The sequence below is a fragment of the Barbus barbus genome (assembly GCF_936440315.1).
Source record: "Barbus barbus genome assembly, chromosome: 46".
In the NCBI taxonomy this organism is placed as follows: Eukaryota; Metazoa; Chordata; class Actinopteri; order Cypriniformes; family Cyprinidae; genus Barbus; species Barbus barbus.
The window spans coordinates 24,589,157-24,615,766 of NC_136724.1; the positions used below are offsets into that span (position 1 = coordinate 24,589,157).

A 26,610-nucleotide genomic window follows, 5' to 3' on the forward strand; every position below is an offset into this window, starting at 1 on the left:
GCATACTTAATAAATATACAAAGTACACAAACATATATTATGTAAACAAAAACGTTTATTTTGGATGCGATTAATCGTTTGACAGCACTAATAAAAAGATAAAATGTGACCTGTGCTGGCAAAATGAGACGGAATGAGCAAATGTAAAAAACAAAATATTTTTATTTTCACATTCTCCATTAAAATACCTAAAATTATATGTGACTTGTTGGAATCGGACAAAACAAATGGCCGAGCTACAGGCGTTTGAAGGTGAGAGAGTCAGCAGAGTTGATTTAGAGAAATACAGTTTTCTGAAGATTGCAAAGCAAAATCACCAAGCAACGTTGCAGATTGTCCTTCAATTCTTTTCTGTATTATTAATCACAATATAGCTATTTTTTATTTAATCTTTTTTATTAAAAATAAGAAGATGCAAATAAACAGTAGTTTTATCCAGAGCAGCGAGTGATTCCGTCTTTTCTTTTAATGTTTGATTAACATCGAGACAGATCTGTGATCAAATATAATGTTGTACATCAGATATTTTCCCAACGTTCATGTAAGACATAACAGATTATGTTTGTGTGAATCTTGCCAAGACATATTTCACAATAATGTACTTTATAGTAAGATCGCGCGCTCGCGGAGAAGTGCATCTTATGCACACGCTTTGCAAATGTCAGTCAGCGCGATTGTTTTGTTTTCATCAGCATGGATTTGAAAATCCCATTTCACTGGTTTCATGTCATGGAGAATTCGATATGAATATTCACAAAGCTTTACAACAATATAGACCCACAACTTGAGAAGCAGCAGTGGTCGTCTCGGTGTGAACAGAGAAAAATAAAGATGATTTTAGACGTTTAATTACTATTTGGAGCATTGGGATCGCTAGAAGAGGGCTTAAAGAACTCATTTTTGTGAGGAAAAAAACTCAAATTCGACCAAAACGGACATTTTTCACTTCTTTTACCTGTAGCTCAAAATTAGACCATGTGCATTCACACTCCTTCTTCCAGCACGGGCCACAGATTATAGTAACCGTGAGTAGGAATGATGTGTTTTATCTGAAAGTCATTCAGTCTGTTGCTGTTTGAATTATCCAGATGCCCTTGAGTTTGTCCAGACGACACAGTGTGTTATTTCTTTTCAGGAACTGATGTCACAGAAAACAATGATTATTTTGTCTAATGTGAAGTTTAGGCTCATGATAAAGCATTAAAATGAACTGAGAATTCTCTGAAAATGTTCAAAGATTACATTTGGCACTTTTTAAGAGTAATTTGTAATCAAATGTATATTTATATCTCAATCAGAGATTCACGTTTTTGTCAGTCGAACCACTTTGACATGGGTTTGAATATTTACTTTAAGTAACAGGGTTGTAATAGTTGACTAAAACCATAAAATAATTTTCTTGAAATAAAGTAAATGTCAACTAAAATAATAAAATATTTAAAAAAATGAAACGCTTTTTATTTCAACTAGTTGCCAAAGTGACTTTTCTCATTTTCATTTAATTTAACTAAAATAAATTACTAAAACGTAACTACAATTAAAATGAATGACTGATTTAAAATGACTAAAAATTATAATAGTGTCTGAATGATAAAAAAATAAGATTTTTCTCAGTGTGCAGCACATCTTGCACTCATAAATACACCACATTATGTAGGTAAATGATTAGTGAACAATTTCATGTTGACTTTAAACCTTAATCAAGAAATCAACATAGAGATCTACTTCTGCCCTTATTAAAATCCAGCAGTTGTTGTTGTTTTCCATGGCAACCATCCCATAATTCTGCAGTCATGTAACCTGTGATTATCACAGCTGTACTTCGGCATGTCAGAGAATGTTGCTCTGATGTTCAGTTGATCCGTCAGTCTTCACTCGCTCTTGATTGCTGGGATTCCGGAAGTCTCATGATCGCAGATCAAATGCATGAGGATGAGCTCTGTCATTACATTCAGAGATGTGTGTTTGTGTGTGTCCTCGTCTGTACATTGCTAAGCATCCAGTAAACACAGACAAACACACACATCACAGTTAGAAAAGACCACCAGAAGAGACTATCATCATGCACATACTTTATTTATTTTTATTTTAGTGTTATTTTTATACTATTATGGTTTTTATTAATATTTAAAATATATTTTTGTATTGTTAGTTTTCATTTTATATTATTTTCAATTTTAGTATTTATATTTATTTTCATTTTTAGTAAGAACATTTTGGGAAATAGTTTTCTTTTTAAATTTCACCATTAGTTTAATTTCTTATGGAACATATTTCCACCACCAAAAGAAATCATGTTTTCGTAAGTCATAATTGTGACATTAAAAGTCAAAATCTTGAGATAAAAAATGTCTAAGTATGACAAACTAAATCATAATTATGAGAAGTTGAAATTTACGTACTAACCCGGAATTGACTTAAAAACTCCAAATTATGACGTAACTCTAAATTATGACATAATTATGAGATTAAAACGTGAAATTGATGTACTAAGCCGAAACTGACTTTAAAAGTCCAAATTGACATAAGTTAGATTATGAGATACTAAGTCAAAATTGTGATCAGAATGATAATCCTATTGATCCTATATTATCATCCTAATCATATGAGATGAAAGTCATTTATGTTAAAAGTAAATTATGAGTTTAGAAGTCAGCAAAGACTATTTATCTCGTAATTTTGACTTTCTATCTCATAGTTATAATGACTTATGTCTATTTAAATTTTTATATATTTTTTTACTTTTAAATTTTGACTTTTAAAGTCATAATAATAATAATTATGACATATATTTTATGACATGTTTTAGTTTTTTTTCTTTTAAAGTTAAAAAAAAAAATTCTCAGTTTTATGAAAAAAGTATTTTATATTATTTTGAATTTGTTTGGTTTAAACCTTTATTTAACCAGGAAATGAAACTCTTGAGATTTAAAATCTCTTTCACAAGAGGGTCCTGGCCAAGATGGGCAGCGCATTTAGTTACACATAAAACAAAATACATTAGTTTACATATACAAAAACATACACAACTCCAAACATTTACAATGAAATGACTCTGAAACTAGATCCTTTAAAACACATTTAAAATCAGTTAGTGATACCAACTCTTTTAAGCTTTTAAGTTTTAGTTAAGGATATATTAACCCTGGCCTCAAACGTTCCTCGTCCTGCAGGTCTTCCAGGTGGCTTACATCATCATCAAAGCGGCGAACTCCCCGCGGCCCGGGAACTGGATTCTGGAGCGTTCTCTGGACGGAGTGGACTTCCAGCCGTGGCAGTATTACGCCATCAGCGACACCGAGTGTCTGACCCGATACAACGTCACGCCCCGCCTCGGGCCGCCCACCTACAAGAGAGACGACGAGGTCATCTGCACATCCTACTACTCACGCCTGGTGCCGCTGGAGCACGGCGAGGTGAGCAGTGCATGATGGGTAACGGGTCATGATGGGTCGCAGTATCATTGATGCTAGTGTTTATTCATGTTTCGATTGTTAATTTATTTTTGTTTTCATTTTGAGTTTAAAGTTTTTGTAATTTCGTTGGGTTTTTGTAATTGTATTCGTTTTTATGTTTTCCGTCTTTTTACTTAAATTTTTTGTATTTTGTCAGTTTTATTAATTTCTTATCAATATTTCCATACATTTTCTATGAAAATTTTGTAGTTTTTATTTTTATATGTCAGTAATTTTGTTGCTTTTTAGTTTTTTATTTTTTTATTTTTTTATTTTATTTTAGTAAGTTTTTTTAGCCCAGTAATAGCCCTGGATCAGTTTGTCACTGCTCAGATTATATATTTTTGTGTGTCACTTTTATGATATGCAGGGTCATTTCATCATTGATATACTATTATAGTTTTTATTAATATTTACAATTAGTTAGAATTTTTTTATGTTTCCATTTTTTTTTTTTTTAGTTTTAGTAATTTTATTATAATTTTTTATAAATATGTCGGTAGTTTTTTATTTTCAGTTTTAGTTATTCAACTTAAACTAAATGAAAATGAGAAATGTTGCTTTAGTAATTAGCTGAAATAAAATAAAATTAAATATTAGTTATTTTATTTAATGTTTATTTTATTTCAAGTAACACAGATGTTTTTTATGGTTTTAGTTAACAATGGGTCACACCTGCATCTGTTATAGTGTGACACCGCTCAGATAATATAATTTTTCCATGATTTTTATGATGTCAGAATGCTGGGAAGAGTTTGTATCATTTATTGGGTGATTCATCCATTTTGACACAATAGATGCAGTGACACAGTCTGAAACAAATGTATCTCATCTAGAGGTCATTAAGATCAAACTGGACTGTTGAATAAACAATAAAAGGAAGGCTTCCACTAGTTAAAAGAGCAAATGAAACCCTTTCCTGGGATGAGTGGAGGTATGAAGGTGTCCCGTCTCTCCTCAGATCCACACGTCTCTTATAAACGGCCGTCCGAGCGCAGATGACCTGACCCCAGAGCTGCTGGAGTACACCTCCGCTCGCTTCATCCGCCTGCGTCTGCAGAGAATCCGAACGCTCAACGCCGACCTCATGACCCTCAGCTACCGTGACCCCAAAGAGGTGGACCCCATCGTCACCCGACGGGTACGGAGCACCACTTTAAACCCGCGGTGTCATGGTCTCAGATGGTTGTACTATGACATGATCACCAGACTTACATTTATGTGTTCGCCAGATGCTTTTATACAAAGCGGCTCACATTGTGTTCAAGGTGTTCAGTTCATGCATTTCCTGGGAATCGAACCCATGACCTTGCTGTTGCTAGCGCCATATTCTTCTGTTTGAGCTACAGAAATGCTCTTATAACATGGTCTTCAAGTATTCATTTTAAGTATTTTATAATATAATAATATAATTAAATGTATATAAATTATAAATAGTTAAATTATACATTATAAATTATATACATTTGAAATATTCAAAAGTTCATATTAAATATTAATATCACATGATTTTTAAAAGGGACTTCAAGATATAATTCAAACAGTTTTAAATAATAACTGTATACATAAATTGTTAATAAATTACAAATTGTTTATAAATTATATACATTTTAAATATAATTTTTTTTTAAATATTCAAGTATTCATATGAGATTATTTTTAAAAGGTACTTCCAGACATGGTACTCTTTTGTTGGAGTAATAGTTGAAGTGATGGACTAACTCTGTCCTGCTCTGGTTTGCAGTATTATTACTCCATCAAGGACATCTCGGTGGGCGGGATGTGTATCTGTTATGGCCACGCCCAGAGCTGCCCCTGGGACCCTGTTACCAAGGTAACTGACAACAAACACCATCCCATGGAACTCAAGCTGTCAATCAAATATGAACTGAAGCCCCGCCTATATGAATTCACTATAATTGTGCCTGCTGTCGTAAAAATGTCAATCACTTGAATAAAGCAATATTTATTTTATGCATAAAATACAATACAGTAGATAAAATAAATACTATGTATGGGGATTTGTGCGTGTGTGTGTTTGTGTGTGTTGTGTCTCTCACTCTCCTCTCTTATCTGCACAGAAGCTGCAGTGTGTGTGTGTGTTGTGTGTCTCACTCTGTCTTCTCTTTTGTCTGTGCAGAAGCTGCAGTGTGTGTGTGTTTGTGTGTGAATGTGTGTGTGTGTTGTGTGTCTCACTCTTTCCTCTCTTTTGTCTGCGCAGAAGCTGCAGTGTGTGTGTGAGCACAACACTTGTGGAGAGAGCTGTAATGAATGTTGCCCTGGATACCATCAGGAGCCGTGGCAACCTGGAACACTTTCCGACGGAAACACATGCGAGAGTGAGACACAAAATAACACTTACTTCAAAACAACACAAACAAAAAAGTATCTTTTTATTTGACATGGAATTTAAAATATCATAAATGATATGTAATATATAATATACTATTTAATATATAATATAATTTAATTAATTAAAAAATACTTATATAATAATAAAATAAATTTATTAAATCTAAAATATTATCTACATATTTAATTAAAAAGATAAAATATGCTTTTATTATTTATGTATAAATATATTTTATCTTTTTATGTAAATATATATTGTTTATTTTATTTTTAAAGGGATAGTTCTCCCAAAAATGAAATTTCTGTCATTAATTTGTTGTTCCAAACCCGTAAGACCTTTGTTCATCTTCGGAACACAAATCACACGGATGCGTTTTCTATGTTGTTTACGCTTTGATCTGAACAAAAACAACGTATCTGCGTGACGCAGCTGACACAGAACAGCATATGTTGTTTACGTATGTGATACTCTCCAGAATGGCGCTATAGGAGGACATGGAGGAGAAGAATTGTTGAATAATGTTATTTTTGTTTTCTTTTGCGCACAAAAAGTATTCTCGTAGCTTCGTAAATTACAGTTGAACACCTGATGTCACATGGATTATTTTAACCATCTCCTTGCTATGTTTCTGGGCATTAATCGTGTTAGGATCATTGCTGTCTATGGAGGGTCAGAGAGCTCTCAGAATGCATCAAAAATATCTTAATTTGTGTTCTGAAGATGAACGAAGGTCTTACGGGTTTGTAATTAGACTATAGGTTGGTTTTCTTCTCATTGTGGTAGCAGCTGGCATGTGGGCCAGAGCACGCTCAAAGAGCAGCGTCAAAACGCAGTGGCAAAAGAGAAGAAGAGGAGAAGGGAGAGGACCAAGAGGTTGTAAGAGAGCATTTTTAAGAAGAAGAGCATTTTTAAAAAGAAGAGGAGAAGGCTGACTAAGAGAGAGTTTGATGGTGTCCTGAGTTTTTAAACTCTGCTTCTGGACACATCCCCTCTGGTGTCTTGACCAATTAGATTATCTTAGCTAGGGGTGTTCCTTCCATCATAAATCAGCATGTTATCAGACACATGGTCCGAAGTTTACACACTCTTGCAAAGTATAATTTTGGATGTGATTTCTATAACCAGAATAGGATACATTTGACAAAGAATTGATTGGAAGAAACATTTAAAGCATGATTTTTCACACTCATACATACCAAACACCTTCAGCTATTCAATAATGATTAAAAAGACATACATAATATTTGATTAAAACATGATAGTCTAATGTTTGGGTTACAAACATAATATGGGGTTCTGCATAGAAAGGATGATTTTATGTGCATATGAAAAAAAGTCTTTGTATAGTTCTATGGAGAACGAAGGCATGTTCTTTAGACAAAGGAATTTTGGTTTGGTCTGTCTTCTATGTCTGGGAGAAGTCAGTCTAAGGAAGCTCGTGGAACACGTGATGGCCATCTCTTTGACCGTCAGCCTTGATTATTTGCCCAAAATTTGACGGTCTCCTTCCTGAATTGGAATTATCAATGTGTTCTTTTGTCTCAAGGTTGTAAGCTGTTCTGTGAAAAAGTTTGTTGGTTTGCTTGCCTCAGACTAGTGGTGCCAGAATCAAATTTATGACAATGTCCTGTTTCCTTGGGGCCTCTCTGAATTCCAGCTCCTCAGGTTTCAATGTTCTGATGCATCTTAAATTTGTCTGATTCAGTCTCTGACATTCTACACTTTCATCTATAACTGATCACGACCCTCCTGATCTCTGTTTTCTGTCTCCTTGATCAGAATGTAACTGTCACAACAAAGCCAACGACTGTTACTACAACCAGACGGTGGCGGATCTGCGGCTGAGCGTGAACACACATGGTCAGTTTGTGGGAGGAGGAGTGTGTGTGAACTGCTCTCAGAACACAGCAGGAGTGAACTGCCAAACCTGTGCGGACGGATACTACAGACCACACCAGGTGTGTGCGGGTGCATGTGTGCGGGTGCATGTGTGTGAGTGCGTGTGTGTGCGTGCGTGCGCGTGTATGTGAGAATGTGTGTGCGTGCGTGCGTGTGTGTGTGTTTGAGTGTGTGAGAGTGTGCGGGTGCATGTGTGTGTGTCTTTGAGTGACTGATTGAACAGATGACGGCTGTAAACATCAAACAAATAGCCAGAAATAACAGATGAACTCGTGCAGGAGAAAAGAAAAGTTGCACATGAGATCTCGTTAATGTCTCTGTTGTTTCTCATAAAGCAGTGGGACCTCTTTTTGACTAAAAATAATAATACTTAATAGTACTAATAATATTAAAATAATCTAACTTTAGTATATAAAGATCCCCCTCTGTATTTATTTATTGAAGAACATACAGGTCATAAAAACATCTGATATCACAAAATAAGGAATTGATTAATTAAATGAATCAAGGTTTTATCAATATATCAATCACTTTTTGTTATTAAAAAGTTTGAATTTAATAATTATTATTATTAATCAATTATTTGTCAAGTTATTCCTTTTTTTAAATATAATACATATGAAACCTACATATTTAAATAAAATATATATATTTTTAAGATTTATTTATTGTTTTATTTATTTAGACATTTAATATTTTTATTTAAATATGTAATTATAATATGTATGATTCGATTAGTGTAATGTACAATAATTATAAAAAATACATTGTACTCACATATTTAAATAAAAAGATAAAATATACTTTTATTATTTATTGTTTCATTTATTTATTATAATTGAATCGTATTTTGTATTTTTATTTACATATGTAATTATGATATGTACGATTCAATTACTGTATTGTAAAATAATAGTAAAAAATACATTATACATGCATGCTTAAATAAAAAGATAAAAAGTAGTTTATCTATTAAGAGTTTTTACATCTTTATGTTCTCAGTGGAGATTTCAAACATCTTCATGATGAAACCGCTCACATGAATCCAAACTAGGGCTGTCAGAATGGCTGAAAAACTAAATTTAATTTTTTTTACTTAAATATGATCAACGTTTCCTCAAAGCAATAAAATAAGACTATATTTGAAAAAGGTGTATTGTTTAAAATAATGTTTCTAAACCATATATAATTAAGTTGTTTAAACAATTGTAAACAAAACAGCATCATGCATGTATTTATAGTTTAATACAAAGAGCCGAAAACCAATCACAAAGAGTACTTTTCTATTTAAAAACATGAGCTGCAGTGGGATGGGAAAACCGCCATAAAGTCTCAAGACATGTTTTTTAAAAGTTTAACTTACATTAATTTTACATGATTTTCTAAACATGCGGCTCTCTTGTTCAAGAGTGATAGATGTTCCTCTAGAAAATGCAATAGATATGTTCTATGTGTGTGTTGCAGGTGTCTCCGTACGCTGATAACCCGTGTGTCGAGTGTCAGTGTGACGTGAGAGGTTCGGAGAGTCCCGTGTGCATCAGAGACGATAATCACGCAAACCCCGACGCAGGTGGAGTATGGCTTCTTCTGTTCGTTTGGATGCAGTGTCTCTGAATATTGAGAGCTTGTTTTGAGCTGTTGTGTGTGTGTGTGTTGCAGGTCTGTCCGTGGGTCAGTGTTTGTGTAAGGAGGGTTTTGCGGGTGAGAAGTGCGACCGCTGTGCGTTCGGATTCAGAGATTTCCCACAATGCACTCGCTGTGAGTGTAACCTGGCTGGAAGCCGCAACATCGACCCCTGCAGCGAGTGTGTGTGCAAGGTACTGCGAAACACACATAACACACACACACACACAATCATTTCACTGACAGCATCAGCGAGTAAATAAACAACAACAAGAAGAAAACAAGAGGAGTGACGGATGTGAATTTCTAAGGCTCTAAATGATCAAAACTGTCTTGTTTCACACTCAATCTCCTCATGTCTTCTGTCGTCTGGTTGATAGTTTAGAGTGTTTTATCCAGTAAAAGCTCTTTTAGTGTAATTATACAAGTGTCCAGATTCAGCGGCTGCTTCTCGTGTCAAATCTTGACGGATTTTGATCAAGTAAACATCAGAATAACTGCAGTCATATTTCATCTGCAGCAAATGCATATTTTTGCTCAGTTTGGATCTCTGAATAAAACAGTGGATTTTCCTCCATATTCTCACTATATCTGAATATGTGAGCCATAAAAGCCTGATGGAGCAAATATTAAAAAAAAAAATTTGTGTAAAGGTTTATTAAACTGGACCATGTTGTAGTTTTCTGACTATTATTTTGTGTGTGAGGCTGTACAGGGCTGTGATTCTCATCTCTCTCCGTCTCTCCGCAGGTGAATGTGATGGGCTCTAACTGTGATCTGTGTAAGCAGGGTTTCTATAACCTGCAGGCCACTAATCCTGAGGGCTGCACCGAGTGCTTCTGTTTCGGAGTCTCAGGTGTGTGTGAGAGCTCCACCTGGTTCACCAGCTCGGTATGTGTCCTCACACACACTCATGCACACACACACACACACACACACACACACACTCATGTTGGTTTTTGTGGTTTATGGGGACTCTCCATAGGCATAATGGTTTTTATACTGAACAAACTGTGTGTGCTATTGCCCTACACCAACCCTACACCTAAACTTAGCCCTCACAGGAGACTTTGTGCATTTCTCAACTCACTCTGTATGATTTATAAGTGTTTTGAAAAGCGGGGACATGGGTCAATGTCCTGAAAAGTCACCATCACCTTGTAATACCTGTCATACCTGTGTCATTATACACATTTATGTCCTCATTTGTCACAAAAACGCGCACACGCACACACATTAAATGAATGTTTGGAAATGTAAACTGATATTTCCTACTGACACACTACAGCAAAAGATAGAAATAACTGACTTAAAACCATTTTTAGCTGCTGAAGATACTAGTGTTCTAATCATTTTCGCCACCGCTGTATATATAACTAATTACAAAAACAAAATTAATAAGACTGACATTGAAGTGAAAGCATTTTAAAGCACTAGTATCAGTTATGTGTGTGTTGTTGGTTCTCAGGTGGAGCACAGAGACGGCGCTCTCCTTCGATCTCTTCAGAGCTCCAGCATCTTCACGTCTCTCGTCTCAGACGATAACCTCATCGTCTCTAATGTCTCCGCGTCCGCAGGCGTTCTGTCCGTGTGGTCGTGGGCCGCGCCGGAGTCTTTCCTCAACAACAAGGTGATCTGCAGTAGTGTTTTTGTCAGCTATTTTCAGATTTAGTCTTAGTCCTGTATTAAATGTCCTTGTTAGTTTTTATCATATTTAGTCAACCTTGTCCTATTTGGTTTTAGTCAAGTTTTAGTCGAATAACCCCTGGTTTCACAGATTTAAGCCTGGTCCCAGACTAAAATGTAAGTCTGAGCTGTTTTAACTGAAAGAAACTTGAACTGACTGATCTTAAAATATATCAATGCCTTTGTTTTGTCTCAAGAGGGACACCAGTAATGTTTTTTTCGAAGTCATGTTTATATAAATTACTTAAATGTCCTATTTGAACTATGGTCTAATCCTGGCTTAGTCTAAGCCCTGTCTGTGAAACCAGGCCTAAAAGTCTAAAAGAAAACCTGAAGTATTTTAGTCAGGTTTTAGTCGATGAAAACTTGACATTTTAGCAATAAGATTATTATTATTAATGAACCATACAGCAGTATTAATTGTGGCAGCCATTTTTAATTAATTTAGTCTTGGTCTTACTCAAATGTACATTTTAGTTATCATATTTAGTCAGCCTTGTCCTGTTTTTGTTTAGTCACATTTAAGTCAACGAAATGTCTAGATTTTAGTCAAGTATGAAATCTCAGTCACATGTTCGTCATGCTGTATAAAGGTTAAACTGCTAAAAAACATTTTGCTCAATTATAATCGTAATGATTGTTGTCATTTGAGATCGTAATCATGGTTGCCAGATTGAAAATAAGCAAAACACCGGGCAGGAAATGTCTCCTTTTTTTCACGAAAATAAAGAGGTTTTTATTATATAAAGTTTTTATTTTCTTAAATACATTTTAGTTTCGTATTTTTTTTTGTCAATGAAAATGCATGTCGATATAGTCAGTTATCATTTTTTTACCTTATTGTCGTCTCGTCTTAGTCATGGGAAAAAAAAGCTCGTCAACAAACATTTTTGGTCATAGTTTTCATTAACGATATTAACACTAATCTGCAGCGACACACTTCTCTCTGATCTCGGTCTCCTGATGCTGCTCGCAGAGGCCGGCCTGTCATTACACTCACACTCATTAGCACATCTACAGATAATTAGCTTACACGCATCCACAGAGTCTGTCCCCGGGTGATTAATGACATTAATATAAGTAATTATAACATTAATTTCCATCAGCTCGCAGTGAAGGAGGTGCCGATCGCTCTCGATGCATGATGATATCAAAACTGTACCATTCTGTAGAGAAGTATCCAATAAACTAAATATATTGTTCTATATATAATCAACATCTTTAAATTGTCGTTTAGTTTTATATTTCTTAATCATTTTTAAATTATGTAATGCGCAGTGCTCACTGAGAACTATTTTATAACCATGATTTTTTTATATATATAATATTATATATATAATATTATATTATATTATATATATATATATATATAATATTATTATTATTATTTTATTTTTTTAAACCTTTTTTACCCAATTGTTTTTATTTTAGTTTCAGTTAATGATAACACTGGTTTTAGGTGCAATACTCTTGGAGATAAAATAAAAAGTTATATTAGTATTATTTATATACTATTATTGTATCTATTCATCTAAATAATGACACTATTGTCTTCCTTAGAGCTGCTTTACAGCAAAAATGTATTTCATAATGAATTAATATTACAGCATTAACTGTTATTTCCTGGTTTGTTTCTGTGACGTTGCTTTGAAACGATCTGTATTGTACAAAGCACCATGGAAATAAATGTGACTTGACTTGAATTAAAACCATATATAATGACCTTCAATCATCTGAGAACGAATTTAAACATAATAACACAGTATTCTGACCGGTTTAGCTAATATATCATCAACATTTCTCTTTTAGCTGACGTCATATGGAAGCTTCTTGAACTACAGCGTTGCTTATGACACATCTGAGGAAAACGTGGACAAAACGCTTCAAGCTCATTTCAGCGTAATTATTGAGGTAAGATGATAATTATTCTGCATTCATGTCATGCTAGAATTATTGTATATTGTCTTGTACTCATGAACTTCTGCTTGACTGGAGACTCAAATGATTTGTTTATCAGATATTTCATTGTTTATGTGCTACATGATGACCTTGTTGAAGTCTTATATGATGTCACAACAATTAAAAAAAGGAAATGTGAAGCTTAAAGGTGATATGTCATGAAAATCTGACTTTGTCCATATTTAAGTGCTATAATCGGGTCCCCGGTGCAACCCAGAAAACATGAAAAAATCAACCCAGTACATTTTTTTTTTTTAGTAAGCCTTTTTCTGCAAGCTTGTGAAAAAACGAGCTGCTCAGATTTTGCTTCCGACGTGACATCGAAAGGGATTTTAATATAAAATAACCGCCCCTTAATCTGCATATTTCCACCCATGGCGCCGCCATTGTGTTTACGCAAACAGCAGCGGTGAACCAGTTCTTTTTGAAACTCGTCTGTTTTTAACACAAACCTGTGTGTATTTAAGCGCAATAAGACCTGAAAGAACTTTAAGTTTAAACTAATGGTTTAAAATGCATGAATTCAGCTCGATAGACATGATAATCAAAACCAAACAGATGTTTTTAGCAGAGTACCTGAGGTATGAGCTGTAAAGGCACAGTCGTATTCTGGAAAAGGGTAATAATCCCTGTAATAATATTTTTTGGCCATATTTGAGACCCCCTTCTTGAATCAGCCATGTATTTTTACTGTACAAATAAATGCAGCCTTGCTGAGCAGAAGAGACTTCTTCTAAAACATGAGAATATATTACAGATCCCAATTTGAACACTGTGTGAATGTTATAATAAATGTATTAATAGAGCTCTTGAAATTATTATTAGCATTATTATTGTCTTACTTTTTAATTTTATTTTACAGAACAATAGTAAAATTACAAAACTAACATTTATGAATGTTGCTGGAGTTGTTGCTTTTTCTCACCTTCTATTTTGGCAGAAACCTGCAGTAAAACCTCAGTGCTGCTTTTTGTTGACAACAGCAGATTTGTAAATGATTCTCATTACGATTTTGGGAAGATGTTTGTTGCATTTATCACATGCCTTTTAAAAAAATCATAAAAATATTACATGGCAGCTCTATAACTGTGTTTCAGGGAAACGGGTGGATGCTGCATCAGTCTCGGTCCGCTCATCTGCTGCTAAACGCTCACACGGAGCAGCGCGTCTCGCTCCAGATGCTGCCGCACTCGTTCATAGACGCTCGCAGTGGGAGCCGTGTTCAGAGAGACGAGCTGATGACGGTGCTGGCGGACGTCGCTGCACTCAGGGTTCGAGCTCAGCTGGAGGACAGCACCGAGGGAACGCTCAGGTCACACGGAGATTCACTTCCAACCAGCCTGGCATTCAACATTTTATCATTAACTTTATCACATAGAAATATATAGCACAAATATGACCGTTGCGTATAACGCGTTTGATGCCTTTGGCATGTGAGAAGGTAAAAAAAAAATCATATTCATTTATTCAGCAGATGCTTTTATCCAAAGCATCACAAGCATTTAGCCATAAATGGAATTATGTGTTCTGGCCATAAAACTGTATTTTACATTACTTTATCATTTATATTTTTTATATTATGTAAATAAATTTTAATTTAATAGATTGTTTATAGTATTTATATATTATTTGTTATTAAATATATTAACATATGTAATTATTTATAACATTATATTATTATAGTTATTATAATTATTTATTATATAGTTATTTTTAGTGCTGTCACATGATTAATGGCGAGTAATCGCATCCAAAATAAAAGTTTTGTTTATATATTAAATATATTTATACATAAATTAAATTATATGAATATAAATACATGTAAATACATGTAAATATTTTCTAAATATATACTGTATGTGTGTATTTATACATAATATAATATACATACTGTGGCGGGAGGAGCCAACGACAGACACAGTGGGCGTGGCGTCAAGCCTCGGAGAGGTTTTTATTAACCAATATATCAAAATAAAGTGTCCAAAGGGGAAAAAGTGTCCAAAATAAACAGGGATCTGGTGTCCTCGTCGTGCTGCGGGGCTGTGTAGGAGGGCAGTGTTCAGGAGGGAAGGGTCCAGGGAAGGGGCGGAGTCCGGTGGCCGCACGCGCTCCCCTCTCGGGGCCGGGAGCGAGTGGCGGCGGCGTCTCTTGCGCGGCTTCGTCCATCTCTTCGGTTCCCGGCGCTTCTGGGGGATTCGACGGCCCGGCATCCTGGCCCGTCAGCCGTCTCACGGGTGCGGCAGTCCTGCTCGACGCTCCCTTCCTGGACCCACGAGGACACCAGCGTGCACGCACGGGGGAGAGACCGGTCTCCCGAGGAGAGGCGCGTTCGGCATTTAACGGCGGCGGTGATGAGGCTCTATTCACGTCAGGTGCGCCTCATCACACGCCGCCAGCCCTGGCTGTTTCAGCGCCCCTCCTCTCTCACACACCCACTCCTGTCGGGAGCCTGGTGAAGGGCGGCGAATAAGGGACGGGGTGGTGATGATGGACAGGGGGGAGGCAGCCGACTCGTCACAATACATAATAAATATACACAGTACACACACATACATTATGTAAACAAATACTTTTATTTTGGATGAGATTAATCGTTTGACAGCACTAATTATTTTACATTATTTTATAATTTTACATATATATATAGAAAATTGATGTACTATATATTATATACATTTTTATATATTATGTATTATTATTTATGTAAATTTTTTTTACATTTTACATATTTATTTTTGTTATTATTAAATATATTAATAATATATGTAATTATTAATAGTATTTGTTATAATATTTATATTATAAATACAAAATATATTATATATATTAGTTAGTTAAGTGTTTTAATTTATCTTTAGGTATATAAACTTGTGTGTATGTATCTGTACTAGCAATAAAACATCAAAACATTATTTATTTAAAAAAAAAAAATTATAAATATTTTAATTGTTAGTATATGTATGTAATAGATGTAAACGTGCGTTTTGTCCACAGGTTGAGTTCCGTGTCTTTAAGTGTTGGAGACACAAACTCGGGTCTGTCTAAAATCCCTCTGGATGTGGAGCAGTGCGAGTGTCCGTGGGGTTACGCAGGCACTTCCTGTGAGGTGAGAAACCACTTCCGGGTCACTCTATCAGCCGCCCACATGATCAGTGAATGAATTATGTGCAGACACCAGAACCAGAGGTTATTAACCCAGCGCTGTGTGTTTGTCTCCTCAGTACTGTATGCCTGGGTTTTATCGGGTCGGTGGGATTCTGTTCGGAGGAAACTGTCTTCAGTGCGAGTGTAACGATCACGCGACCGAGTGCGACATCAACGGAGAGTGTCTGGTAGGTTTGATCTTCATTATGACCTGCTCTAAACTAGGCCTGGGCGATGTATCGGTATTTATCGACGGTACACCTTCCAGGGCTCCAGACTAACATTTGAGAGCAGAGGCACCAGCGCCACTAAGTTCTGGGAGTATTAAAATAATTAGTGCTGTCATACGATTAATAATAGTGACCAAAATAAAAGTTTTTGTTTACATAATGTATGTGTCTACTGTGTATATTTATTATGTATGTATATTATATTATGTATAAATACACACACATACAGTATATATTTAGAATTCATATAATTTAATTTATGTATAAATATATTTAATATATAAACATAACATATTTTTCTTAAATGTATACATGCATGTGTTTGTATTTATATAACTATACACAGCATACACACAAATAAACAAAACAAAAACTTTTATTTTGTATGCGATTAATCATGATCAATTGTTTGACAGCACTAAAAATAACAATATATAATAAAATTAGATAATAATCCAAAAATATAATATTATGGCAAAGGTATTTGCAAATGTTTGGTTTTGAGATGTATTTGTTATATTCTGAATGCAGTGCTTCATTTTGCAAGAGATGTGAGGCATTTTGCATTTTGTGTGCAATTCTTGGATTAAAAAGAGGCAAAGTTTTTAAAATGTGTGTAAGCAGTTGAAAAAAACTGTAAACTGTGTGTGTGTGTGTGTGTGTGTGTGTTCTCTCCAGGGCTGTGCACACAACACCACGGGGCCTCACTGTGATCAGTGTCTGCCGGGTTTCTATGGTGAGGCCAGCGAAGGAACGCCGGACGACTGCCAGAGATGCTCCTGCCCGCTGACACTGGCGTCCAACAAGTGAGTGACTGTGTGTGTGTGTGTGTGTGTGTGTGTGAATGTCTGAGGCTTTTCAAACACAACCTGTGTCTTTATCCGAGAACACACACAGCATACATTACTCACACACTCTCAATACCATGCTTTTAACACTTTAAATAACAGTGCAGTAACTGAAAATACTGTAAAAACTGTTATAAAATAACTGTAAATACTTTTTTTAACAGTAGATTATCTGTTTTGATTTCAAATTTATAGATATATATATTTACATACATATATGTGTCCCTGCAGCACAAAAGCAGTCATCAGTAACACAGGTATATCTGTAGCAATAGACAACAATACATTGTATGGATCAAAATTATACATTTCTCTTTTATGACAAAAATCATTAGGATATTAAGATCATGTTCCATGAAGACATTTTGTAAATTTCCTACCGTAAATATATCAAAACTTCATTTTTGATTAGTATGTATCAGTGTTTGTGTATATATATATATATATATATATATATATATATATACATTATCAAAGTTTATTCGCAATAGTTTAGAAAATGGCAATAAAATATGACAAGAACTCAGTTAAACTGTTTCTGAACAAATTCATCTTGATAATGTCAGATAACTTTGATAGAAATGGATTACAATCAACCAAAAATTATTCAGACAGCTGTTAGTATGACAATATTTACACAACTATCAATACTTTGTCTTGGCCTTAATGACAGCCTGTAGTCTCCTGGGTGACCAGGTTCATGCAAACCTGAACTTCAGTTGTTGTTTTTTTCCCAGACTCGATCTGAATAATTTTCGGTCCCAAATTTGTACACATTTTACTGGTAGTCCACTGTATGAAGAATTTTTGGGTATAATTTGTCACAGTTTATATCCTTTGGTTATTTTCACACTTAATTATGCCCATTAAAATGTATTTTACAACTTTTCATTTTTTTGCTCTATGGTACATCATCTTTTATTTAATAGCATTAGAGCTGCTCCATTGCAGCATTAAGAGAAAACTTTTGAACAGAATGAAGATAAGTAAATTTTTCTTGTTTTGCCTAAATATCATATTTTTTCATTTAGTACTGCCCTTCAGAAGCTACAGAATATACTTACGTGTTTTCCAGAAGACAAATTAAGTTATACCTTGATCTTCAAATTCAAAAAGTTTTCACGCCCGGCTCGTAATGCATGGTTTCTCCTTCTGGAGCATCAGTGAGTGTTTGGATCTTCTGTAATAGATGCATATGAGTCCCTCAGTTGTCCTCAGTGTGGAAAGATGGATCTCAAAACATACAGTCATTGTTGGAAAGGGTTCAAATACACAAAAATGCTGCAAAACCAAAGAATTTGTGGGAGCTGAAGGATTTTTCTGAAGAACAGCAGACAGTTTATCTGTTCAGGACAAACACGGGACTCATGAACAACTATCACTAAACAACACAGCTGTGGATCATTCAGGGAACAACACAGAATTAAGAAACAAGGGGATGTAAACTTTTGAATGGGGTTTTTATAAATTCAACTATTATTTTCTCTTGTGAACTATATGTAAACATCTTTTATGTGAAATATCTTATTCAGGTCAGTACTAAATATACAATAACATGCATTTTGTATGATCCCTCTTATTTTGGTAAAATAATTAACATTTTGCTCTGAAAGGTGTATGTAAAGTTTTGACTTCAACTATATATATATATATATATATATATATATATATATATATATATATATATATATATATATATATATATATATATATATATATATATATATATATATATATATATATATAATTTTTTTTTTTTTTTTTAATAGATAGATAGATAGATATAGATACAAATATATAGACTCTATAAGATAGTATGTGAATGATCTGATTGGTGTGTGTGCTGCAGTTTTAGCCCCACGTGTGTGCTGCAGCGTCCCGGAGAGTTCAGCTGTGATCAGTGCCAGCTGGGATACGCAGGAGCCAAGTGTGAGAGGTACAGGACTAATAATGATTCATTCTGAGGTTCATATTTCTGTACCAGTGAAATGATTGATTACTGAGTAATGGTCCTCAGGTGTGCCGAGGGTTATTACGGTGACCCCGTGGAGCCGGGCCGGCGGTGTTTGGCGTGTGAGTGTAACGGTAACGTGGATCGGGCTGAAGCGGGTCACTGCGACGGACGCACCGGAGAGTGTCTGAAGTGTTTGGGTCACACGGCGGGTCTGCACTGCGAGCGCTGCGCCGACGGCTTCTACGGAGACGCCGTGACCCTCAAAAACTGCCAGGGTGAGACAGAAAACCACTCAACATACGCTTTATGCATTATTCTTATATTAAAGAAGTTCACTTACAATGTTTTTGCCTAATTTAATTTTTCATTTAGCTCTTTACGGTCTTAGAAGTACATTTCTATTTTTCTGTTGTGGAATAATGACTGATTGAAATGTATATTTGAAGTAATTATATTTAAATTATAGTAATATCTGTCCCTGCAGCACAAAAGCAGTCATGAGTAACACAGGTATATCTGTAGCAATAGACAACAATACATTGTATGGATCAAAATTATACATTTCTCTTTTATGACAAAAATCATTAGGATATTAAGATCATGTTCCATGAAGATATTTAGTAAATTTCCTACCATAAATATATCAAAACTTCATTTTTGATTAGTAATATGCATTGCTAAGAACTTCATTTGAACAACTTTAAAGGAGATTTTCTAAGAAAAATAATCTTGTTTAGCCTTTGCATTAAGATTATATTTCTTACCCCATTGGCAGATATTTGTACTTTTTTTAAGCAAAAACTAACAAAATTTGGATAATATTTTCAGAAAACAAGACATAATATCTTAAGTAATTGACATCTGCTGGACAAATGCGGCACTGTTTTACTGTAGCGTGTCTGTAATCATGTGATCCGTGTTTCCGTGTGTGTCCAGCCTGCGGTTGCCATGGTAACGGCTCTCTGTCCACCGTGTGTAACGTGATCACGGGTCAGTGTGAGTGTAAGGCCAGCGTGATCGGACAAACCTGTGACCGCTGTCAGGTAACTTCAGAACTCATATACTGTCAATAGCTGCCTGTTTATGTACTTATTCTTTATGTTTGGTTGCACTTTATTTTAAGGTGTCCTTGTTGCAGTGTAATTATATATTTAAGTACTGAGTAATATTAATTAACTACATGTACTTACTAAATGGTTAGGGTTAGGATTAGGGTTTGGCTTAGGGTTATTTGCATGTAATTATGCATAATTAATTGTTATTATAATAGTACATGTAATATGTTTAACAAGGACACCTTAAAATAAAGTGTTAAGCCATGTTTCATTATATGTACTTTTGCTTTTCATTCTTTATATTGACTTCATTCATTCATTCATTCATTATGTGCTTTTTTTATTTTCGTTCACTCATATAGGAATTTATACCGTGTTCAATAACGTTTGGCTCATTTATTTGCTATTTATTAATATCATTAATGGTTTTATATATTATATTTACTCATTTAATAATTCCTTTTTTTTACAGTTTAATAAAAATTTATAGCTTTATAAAAACTATTATTTTATTATAAAAATGTGCATTGTATTATTATTATTATTGTTAACTTATATAATATTCATTAGTAATTCTCTTTGACTTACTGTTTATTAATATCATCAATAGATTTATTGTCTTATTATATATTATTCTCAATTGTTCATATAATATACATTAATCATTGTCTTTTATTTTTTTTATTAATTTAATATTTTATTATATTATTATTGAAGATTCATTATGATATATTATTAATAATTTTATTTTTTATTAATATACTTATATTAATTAATTAATCATTAGTATTATATTATTATATATTATTAATAGTTCATATCATATTAATTAATAATTCTCTTACTCTTAGTATCAAGTTTTATTTTTTATATTAATAACAAAGATTAATTGTATTATTATGTATTTATTATTCATATAATCATCATTACTAATTTTGTTATTTGCAGTTTATTAATTTTTAGTATAAAAATATTATATATAGTAGTATAGTAGTATATATTATTAATAGTTTATAGCATATTCATTAATACATTTCTTTTATTGTCTGTTAATTGATATTATTAGTTTTATTATAAATGATCAGTATATGACGTTCTCTTATTTTCGTATGTTTACGGTTGTGTGTGTGTGTGTGTGTGTGTGTGTGTGTGTGTCTCAGGCGGGTTATTACGGTATCAACCGCGGCGATGGCTGCAGACTGTGTGAATGTAACCAATCAGGCGCTCTGTCTGCATCATGTGATGCGGAGGGGCGGTGCCAGTGCATCGCTGGAGTGACGGGTGATAAATGTGATCGCTGTGAGCGTGGATTCTACAGCTTCACCGAGAGCGGATGCACACGTGAGAACAGCAGACACTTACTAATGTTCATGACATGCACTGATGCACAATGACCGCTATGACTACTTTAGGCTAGTGATGGGAGAAACTAATCTTTTCGAAGTTTTGAGCCAATTGCTTCGCAAAATGATTCACTATTTCGAAACGCTCGAGACCCCACACGCTGGTGACACCTGCTGGTCATAAGTGTGTAAATGCTAAAACATGCATAAAAACAGCTTTTAAAAAACACTGCAAATGTTTTATTGAAAGTATAATACATTACATGTAATAAAAGTAGCAAAATACCATTAAACATGAAGTGTATGTATAATATGTGGTTTTTCAAACATTTTATATTAATTTGCAGGGCTTGTTTTGTTTGTTTTATGGAGAGCTTGTATATAGAGGCCAGTAAAGGGACTATGAACTACTTCTCATCCTTTTAATTACACAAATGTCTCGTTAAATGTCTACAAATTGATGAAACTGATCCGAGATCAGGTAATGAACTGGCTTGATTCACTGGTTCACAGAGGTCATTGCCCCCAGAGGCAAACCATTGACATTTCAATAGCAGTGTTGCCAAATAATTTTCACAGAAAGTTGCTAAAGGAAGGTTGATTTGTTGCTAAAAGTTGTTATGATGTCATTGCGCAATCACAAGGCAAAATTGTGTCACAAGTTTTATATATGTTCATTTAGATTTGTTTGTAAAATAATATGCATTAGGGCTGTGCAATTAATCGAATTTCGATTTCGATTTCAGGTCTCAACGATCACAAAAATGGTGTAATCGAAAAAAAACGATTATTCACTTTTTTTTTAAAGTTATTTTGACCTGCGTTCTGACGCGTGCGCGCCCATTCGCACTTTCGCCCTTCCAGAAGCCCGAACTCTCTCACTCTATACTGTCAGCGAAGAAGTTGCGTATGTGGTATCTGATCGCATTTAAAAATCAGCGCGAGTGAAGATGGCAGAAAAAGAGCAGACAGAGACACTGGATGCTGAGGAAGACCCACTGAAGTGGTGGAAGGAATCTCAGAGAATCTTCCCACGTCTTTCCAACCTGGCAAGGAAATATCTTTGTATTCCAGCCACAAGTTCTTCATCAGAGCGAGTCTTTAGCACTAGGGGAAATATTGTCTCCTGCTTGCGTTCATCACTGAAACCAGATCATGTGAATAGGCTGGTGTTTCTGGCTAAAAACCTTTAAGGTTTAGATCTGTAACCCTATCAGCATTTTGGCCATGTTGAAACATGTTTACATAGGCTAAAGTTGAAGTTAAACATATTTGCTGTTAGTTCTGAGCGATAGTGTGCCAGCCTTAAAATATTCTTGGACTGAGTTACTGACCGGAATTTTATTGTTAATTATGTTTAAAATGTAGAATGTTGTAAAATGTTGTTTTGCATTTTTCAGTTTGTTAAGGCACATACGTGAGCAAATTTATTTTGGACTAATTTATTTATTATTTTATTTACTATTTATATTTTATTTATTACTTGTTTTCAAAAGATTGTGGAAGTGCACTACATTGTTGATCTTGTTTGCCTTTATCTGTTTTATCTGTCTTAATCTATTTTAAGGAGAATTCACTGTTCTGTTCAATAAATGCAACATATTTCCAAAGTCAATGAGTAATCGTGTAAAATAATCGTGATTTCAATCATGACCAAAATAATCGTGATTATGATTTTTTCCATAATCGAGCAGCCCTAATATGCGTAATATAATATTAAAATATAAATAACTGTATTTTTCAATGCGTTGAATTATTGAACACTTACACATTTTTAAATGATTACAATTGAAGTATTTTTAATAGCTAGTAAACTAGTAATGCTACACATTCTCAAGAGTTATGCTTTAAGCAGTGTATTAGTAGTTAGTTAGTGTGCTACACTCTTAAGAAAAGTCTGTAAAAATAGGGCACAGTCTACTATGTTAATATGAAAGAATATTCCGTATTGGTTTTTACCTGCATTATAAATCACGCATTGTGTTTTCAGGGCATAACGTATAATGTCCTGGAAAATTACAAGTCTTTTCCATTTTTCTTACAGTGTATTAACTGATGAGCAATCGCAGGTACAAGCTACTAACAAATGTTTCATAAATGAACAATTATTATTATTAAATTAAACAATTGCAAATAGCAGCCAGACCTCTTTTTGTGTAATTTGGATGGAAAATTTGTGCCTTTTTATTGTCTGAGTCACTTATCAAAAGTTGCTAAAAGTTGCCAAGTAAAAATTGCTAAATTTGTTGCGAGGTGCTTTTGGAAGAAAAAGTTGCTATGGTAGTCTGAAAAGTTGCTAGGTTTGGCAACAAAATGGCTAAGTCTGACTGAAATCTGACTTTGGCAGTTTGATACGTGCTCCGAATCACAAATGATTCACAAAAGCCTCGAAGCTTCACGAAGCGCTCATGACTAGTTTAGGTTAGTGAGTGTGAGCTCATGTGATCTCGCTTGTGTCTCCTCTAGCGTGTGACTGTGCACACACACACGGAAACTGTGACGCAGACACGGGCGAGTGTATCTGTCCTCCACACACACGCGGCCTGAAGTGTGAGGAGTGTGAGGAAGGTCACTGGGGTCATGACGGCGTGTCCGGCTGTAAGGTACGAGAAGAGCCATTATAATACCAGGGTGTTCCCTGGACTACCATCTAAATACTATAGTGATGCATTCGTAAATATGAATAAATAATTACTACTGTATATAAAAATAAAAAAAATTACTATTTTTACTGAATATTCTTTTTTTCCAGTACAATGGTAATGAAGGATTAAGTATTAGTAGTAAAAAAATGCTAAAATAATGATAATAATAATAAAAGGAATTCCTTGGAGTAACATGTAAATAGCATAGTGATTAAATATATAAACAAATATGAGTATGATGATGATAAAATATCTTTTTTAGTATTATTATTATTTATTATTTTATTATTATTATTTATAGTATAGTGATTTATAATTAATAGTAATAATGGGAATTTCTTGAAATATGTAAATACCGTAGTGATTGAATATGTATATGAAAATATAAAAAATGCATAAATAATAATTACTTGAACTACTATATAATACCATAGTGATAAATATGTAAATATGAGTTTGAACAAATATTAATAAATCGTAATATTAAAAAATTATAATAGGTGGAATTCTATCAAGTGGTGTAGTGATAAATATGTAAATATTAATAAAAATAAATAATGGTGTATTTACTGTATAACCATCTGTACTATGGTATCACCACAGTATTTGGCAGTAAGTGTAGATTCTGCGGTGTGTGTGTGTGCAGGCGTGTGACTGCAGTGCTGAGGGCTCGAGTTCGTCTCAGTGTGACCTGCAGTCGGGTCAGTGTCGCTGCAGGACGCACTTCTCTGGAGTCCGGTGCGACCGCTGCGCTTTGGGCTACAAAAACTTCCCAGAATGCAGCGCCTGCAACTGTAGCCCCGACGGCACGCGAGAGGAGTTCTGCGACCCGGCGCTGGGAGTGTGTGGATGCCAGGATCACGGCCGCTGCTCCTGCAAGGTGACCACAGAGACGCCTCTGTATAGGGCTGGGCGCTGTTTCTGATTTTAGACATTCATTCGGATTTAATGTTTTGCCACAATTACATTTTTTGGAAATCGAGGAATGATGATTTTTAATAGAAATATTACCAATTTTATTTTTATCTTTCTTCACCTTTTGCTGTTATGTTTTTTTTATTTATTATTGTTTCTCTATTATTATGTGAAAATATGTGACCCTGCAGCACAAAAGCAGTCATGAGTAACACAGGTATATTTGTAGCAATAGACAACAATACATTGTATGGATCAAAATTATACATTTCTCTTTTATGACAAAAATCATTAGGATATTAAGATCATGTTCCATGAAGATATTTAGTAAATTTCCTACCGTAAATATATCAAAACTTCATTTTTGATTAGTAATATGCATTGCTAAGAACTTCATTTGAACAACTTTAAAGGATATTTTCTCAATATTTAGATTTTTTTTGCACCCTTTATTGTTTTTATGGAACATTTATAGTTAATAATAGTCTACTGGTGTTATACCTTCAGTCATTTACCTTAATTTTCAAAAGCATTTTCCTTGTATTATTTCTGAACATATAATATGTATAAAACAAGTTTGTAGATGTAGTAGTTGTAGTTCATGCATCTTTTCTGCAAAGATATTTAAGTGATTTCTTTAACATTTACATCATGTTGACAGCTTCATGCGCTGCACTCGGAATAGAATTGTCTTTAACTCGAGGGTTAATAAAGAACAAGTTACTTGAATCATGAAAAAAGAAAAAAATTGTAAAAATTGAGAATCGGTCAAACTTTCTAAAAAAAATTGAGAATTTTTATTTTTTTGCCATATCCCCCAGCCCTACCTTTGTATATTGTAATGTGTTCTAGTGCATCATGGTTAACGTGGTTAATGTTTTTCAGGAGAACGTGGGTGGCAGCGGCTGTGACGAGTGTAAGAGCGGGACGTTCGGTCTGACGGCTCAGAATCCGTCCGGATGCAGTCCCTGCTTCTGTTTCGGCGTGTCCAGCGTTTGTGAGGAGCTCGGCGGATTGATCCGAGTGCCGGTGAGCAGTGACCACACAGTGACCTCAACACATCAACTCACACTATATACACTAGTTCAAAAGTTTGGGGTCAGTATGACTTTTTAATGTTTCTGAAAGTCTCTTCTACTCATCAAGGCTGCATTTATTTGATAGAAAATACAGTAAAAATGTGAAATATTATTCTAATGTAAATCAGCTGTTTTCTATGTGAATATGTGTTAAAGTGTAATGTATTTCTGTGATCTGCAGCTGTATTTTCAGCATCATTACTCCAGTCTTCAGTGTCACATGATCTTCAGAAATCATAATAATATACTGATTTACTGCTCAACAAACATTTCTGATTATTATCAATGTTGAACACAGTTGTGCTGCTCAATATTTTTGTGGAACCCATGAAAGATTTTATTTTTCAGGATTCACAGATGAATAGAAAGTAAAAAAAAAACAGCATTTATTTGAAACAGAAATCTTTTGTAACGTTATAAAT

General features: G+C 34.4%; 1 protein-coding gene across 1 annotated transcript in view; it reads left to right on the forward strand.

Moving 5' to 3' along the window:
- The window catches only part of LOC306864627 (laminin subunit alpha-1-like), a 74,870-nt gene that overhangs the window by 13,964 nt on the left and 34,296 nt on the right, over positions 1-26,610 (forward strand). Inside the window, exons 4-24 of the mRNA XM_079408748.1 lie at positions 3,174-3,416; positions 4,417-4,596; positions 5,200-5,289; positions 5,677-5,794; positions 7,588-7,766; positions 9,172-9,277; positions 9,367-9,524; positions 10,081-10,221; positions 10,799-10,960; positions 12,826-12,927; positions 14,073-14,287; positions 15,970-16,081; positions 16,197-16,307; positions 17,028-17,155; positions 19,047-19,133; positions 19,215-19,426; positions 20,088-20,194; positions 21,367-21,547; positions 24,016-24,152; positions 24,841-25,074; positions 25,995-26,138. Of these exons, the coding sequence (XP_079264874.1) occupies positions 3,174-3,416; positions 4,417-4,596; positions 5,200-5,289; positions 5,677-5,794; positions 7,588-7,766; positions 9,172-9,277; positions 9,367-9,524; positions 10,081-10,221; positions 10,799-10,960; positions 12,826-12,927; positions 14,073-14,287; positions 15,970-16,081; positions 16,197-16,307; positions 17,028-17,155; positions 19,047-19,133; positions 19,215-19,426; positions 20,088-20,194; positions 21,367-21,547; positions 24,016-24,152; positions 24,841-25,074; positions 25,995-26,138 (3,147 nt within the window). The remainder of the gene's footprint in view (positions 1-3,173; positions 3,417-4,416; positions 4,597-5,199; positions 5,290-5,676; positions 5,795-7,587; positions 7,767-9,171; positions 9,278-9,366; positions 9,525-10,080; positions 10,222-10,798; positions 10,961-12,825; positions 12,928-14,072; positions 14,288-15,969; positions 16,082-16,196; positions 16,308-17,027; positions 17,156-19,046; positions 19,134-19,214; positions 19,427-20,087; positions 20,195-21,366; positions 21,548-24,015; positions 24,153-24,840; positions 25,075-25,994; positions 26,139-26,610) is intronic.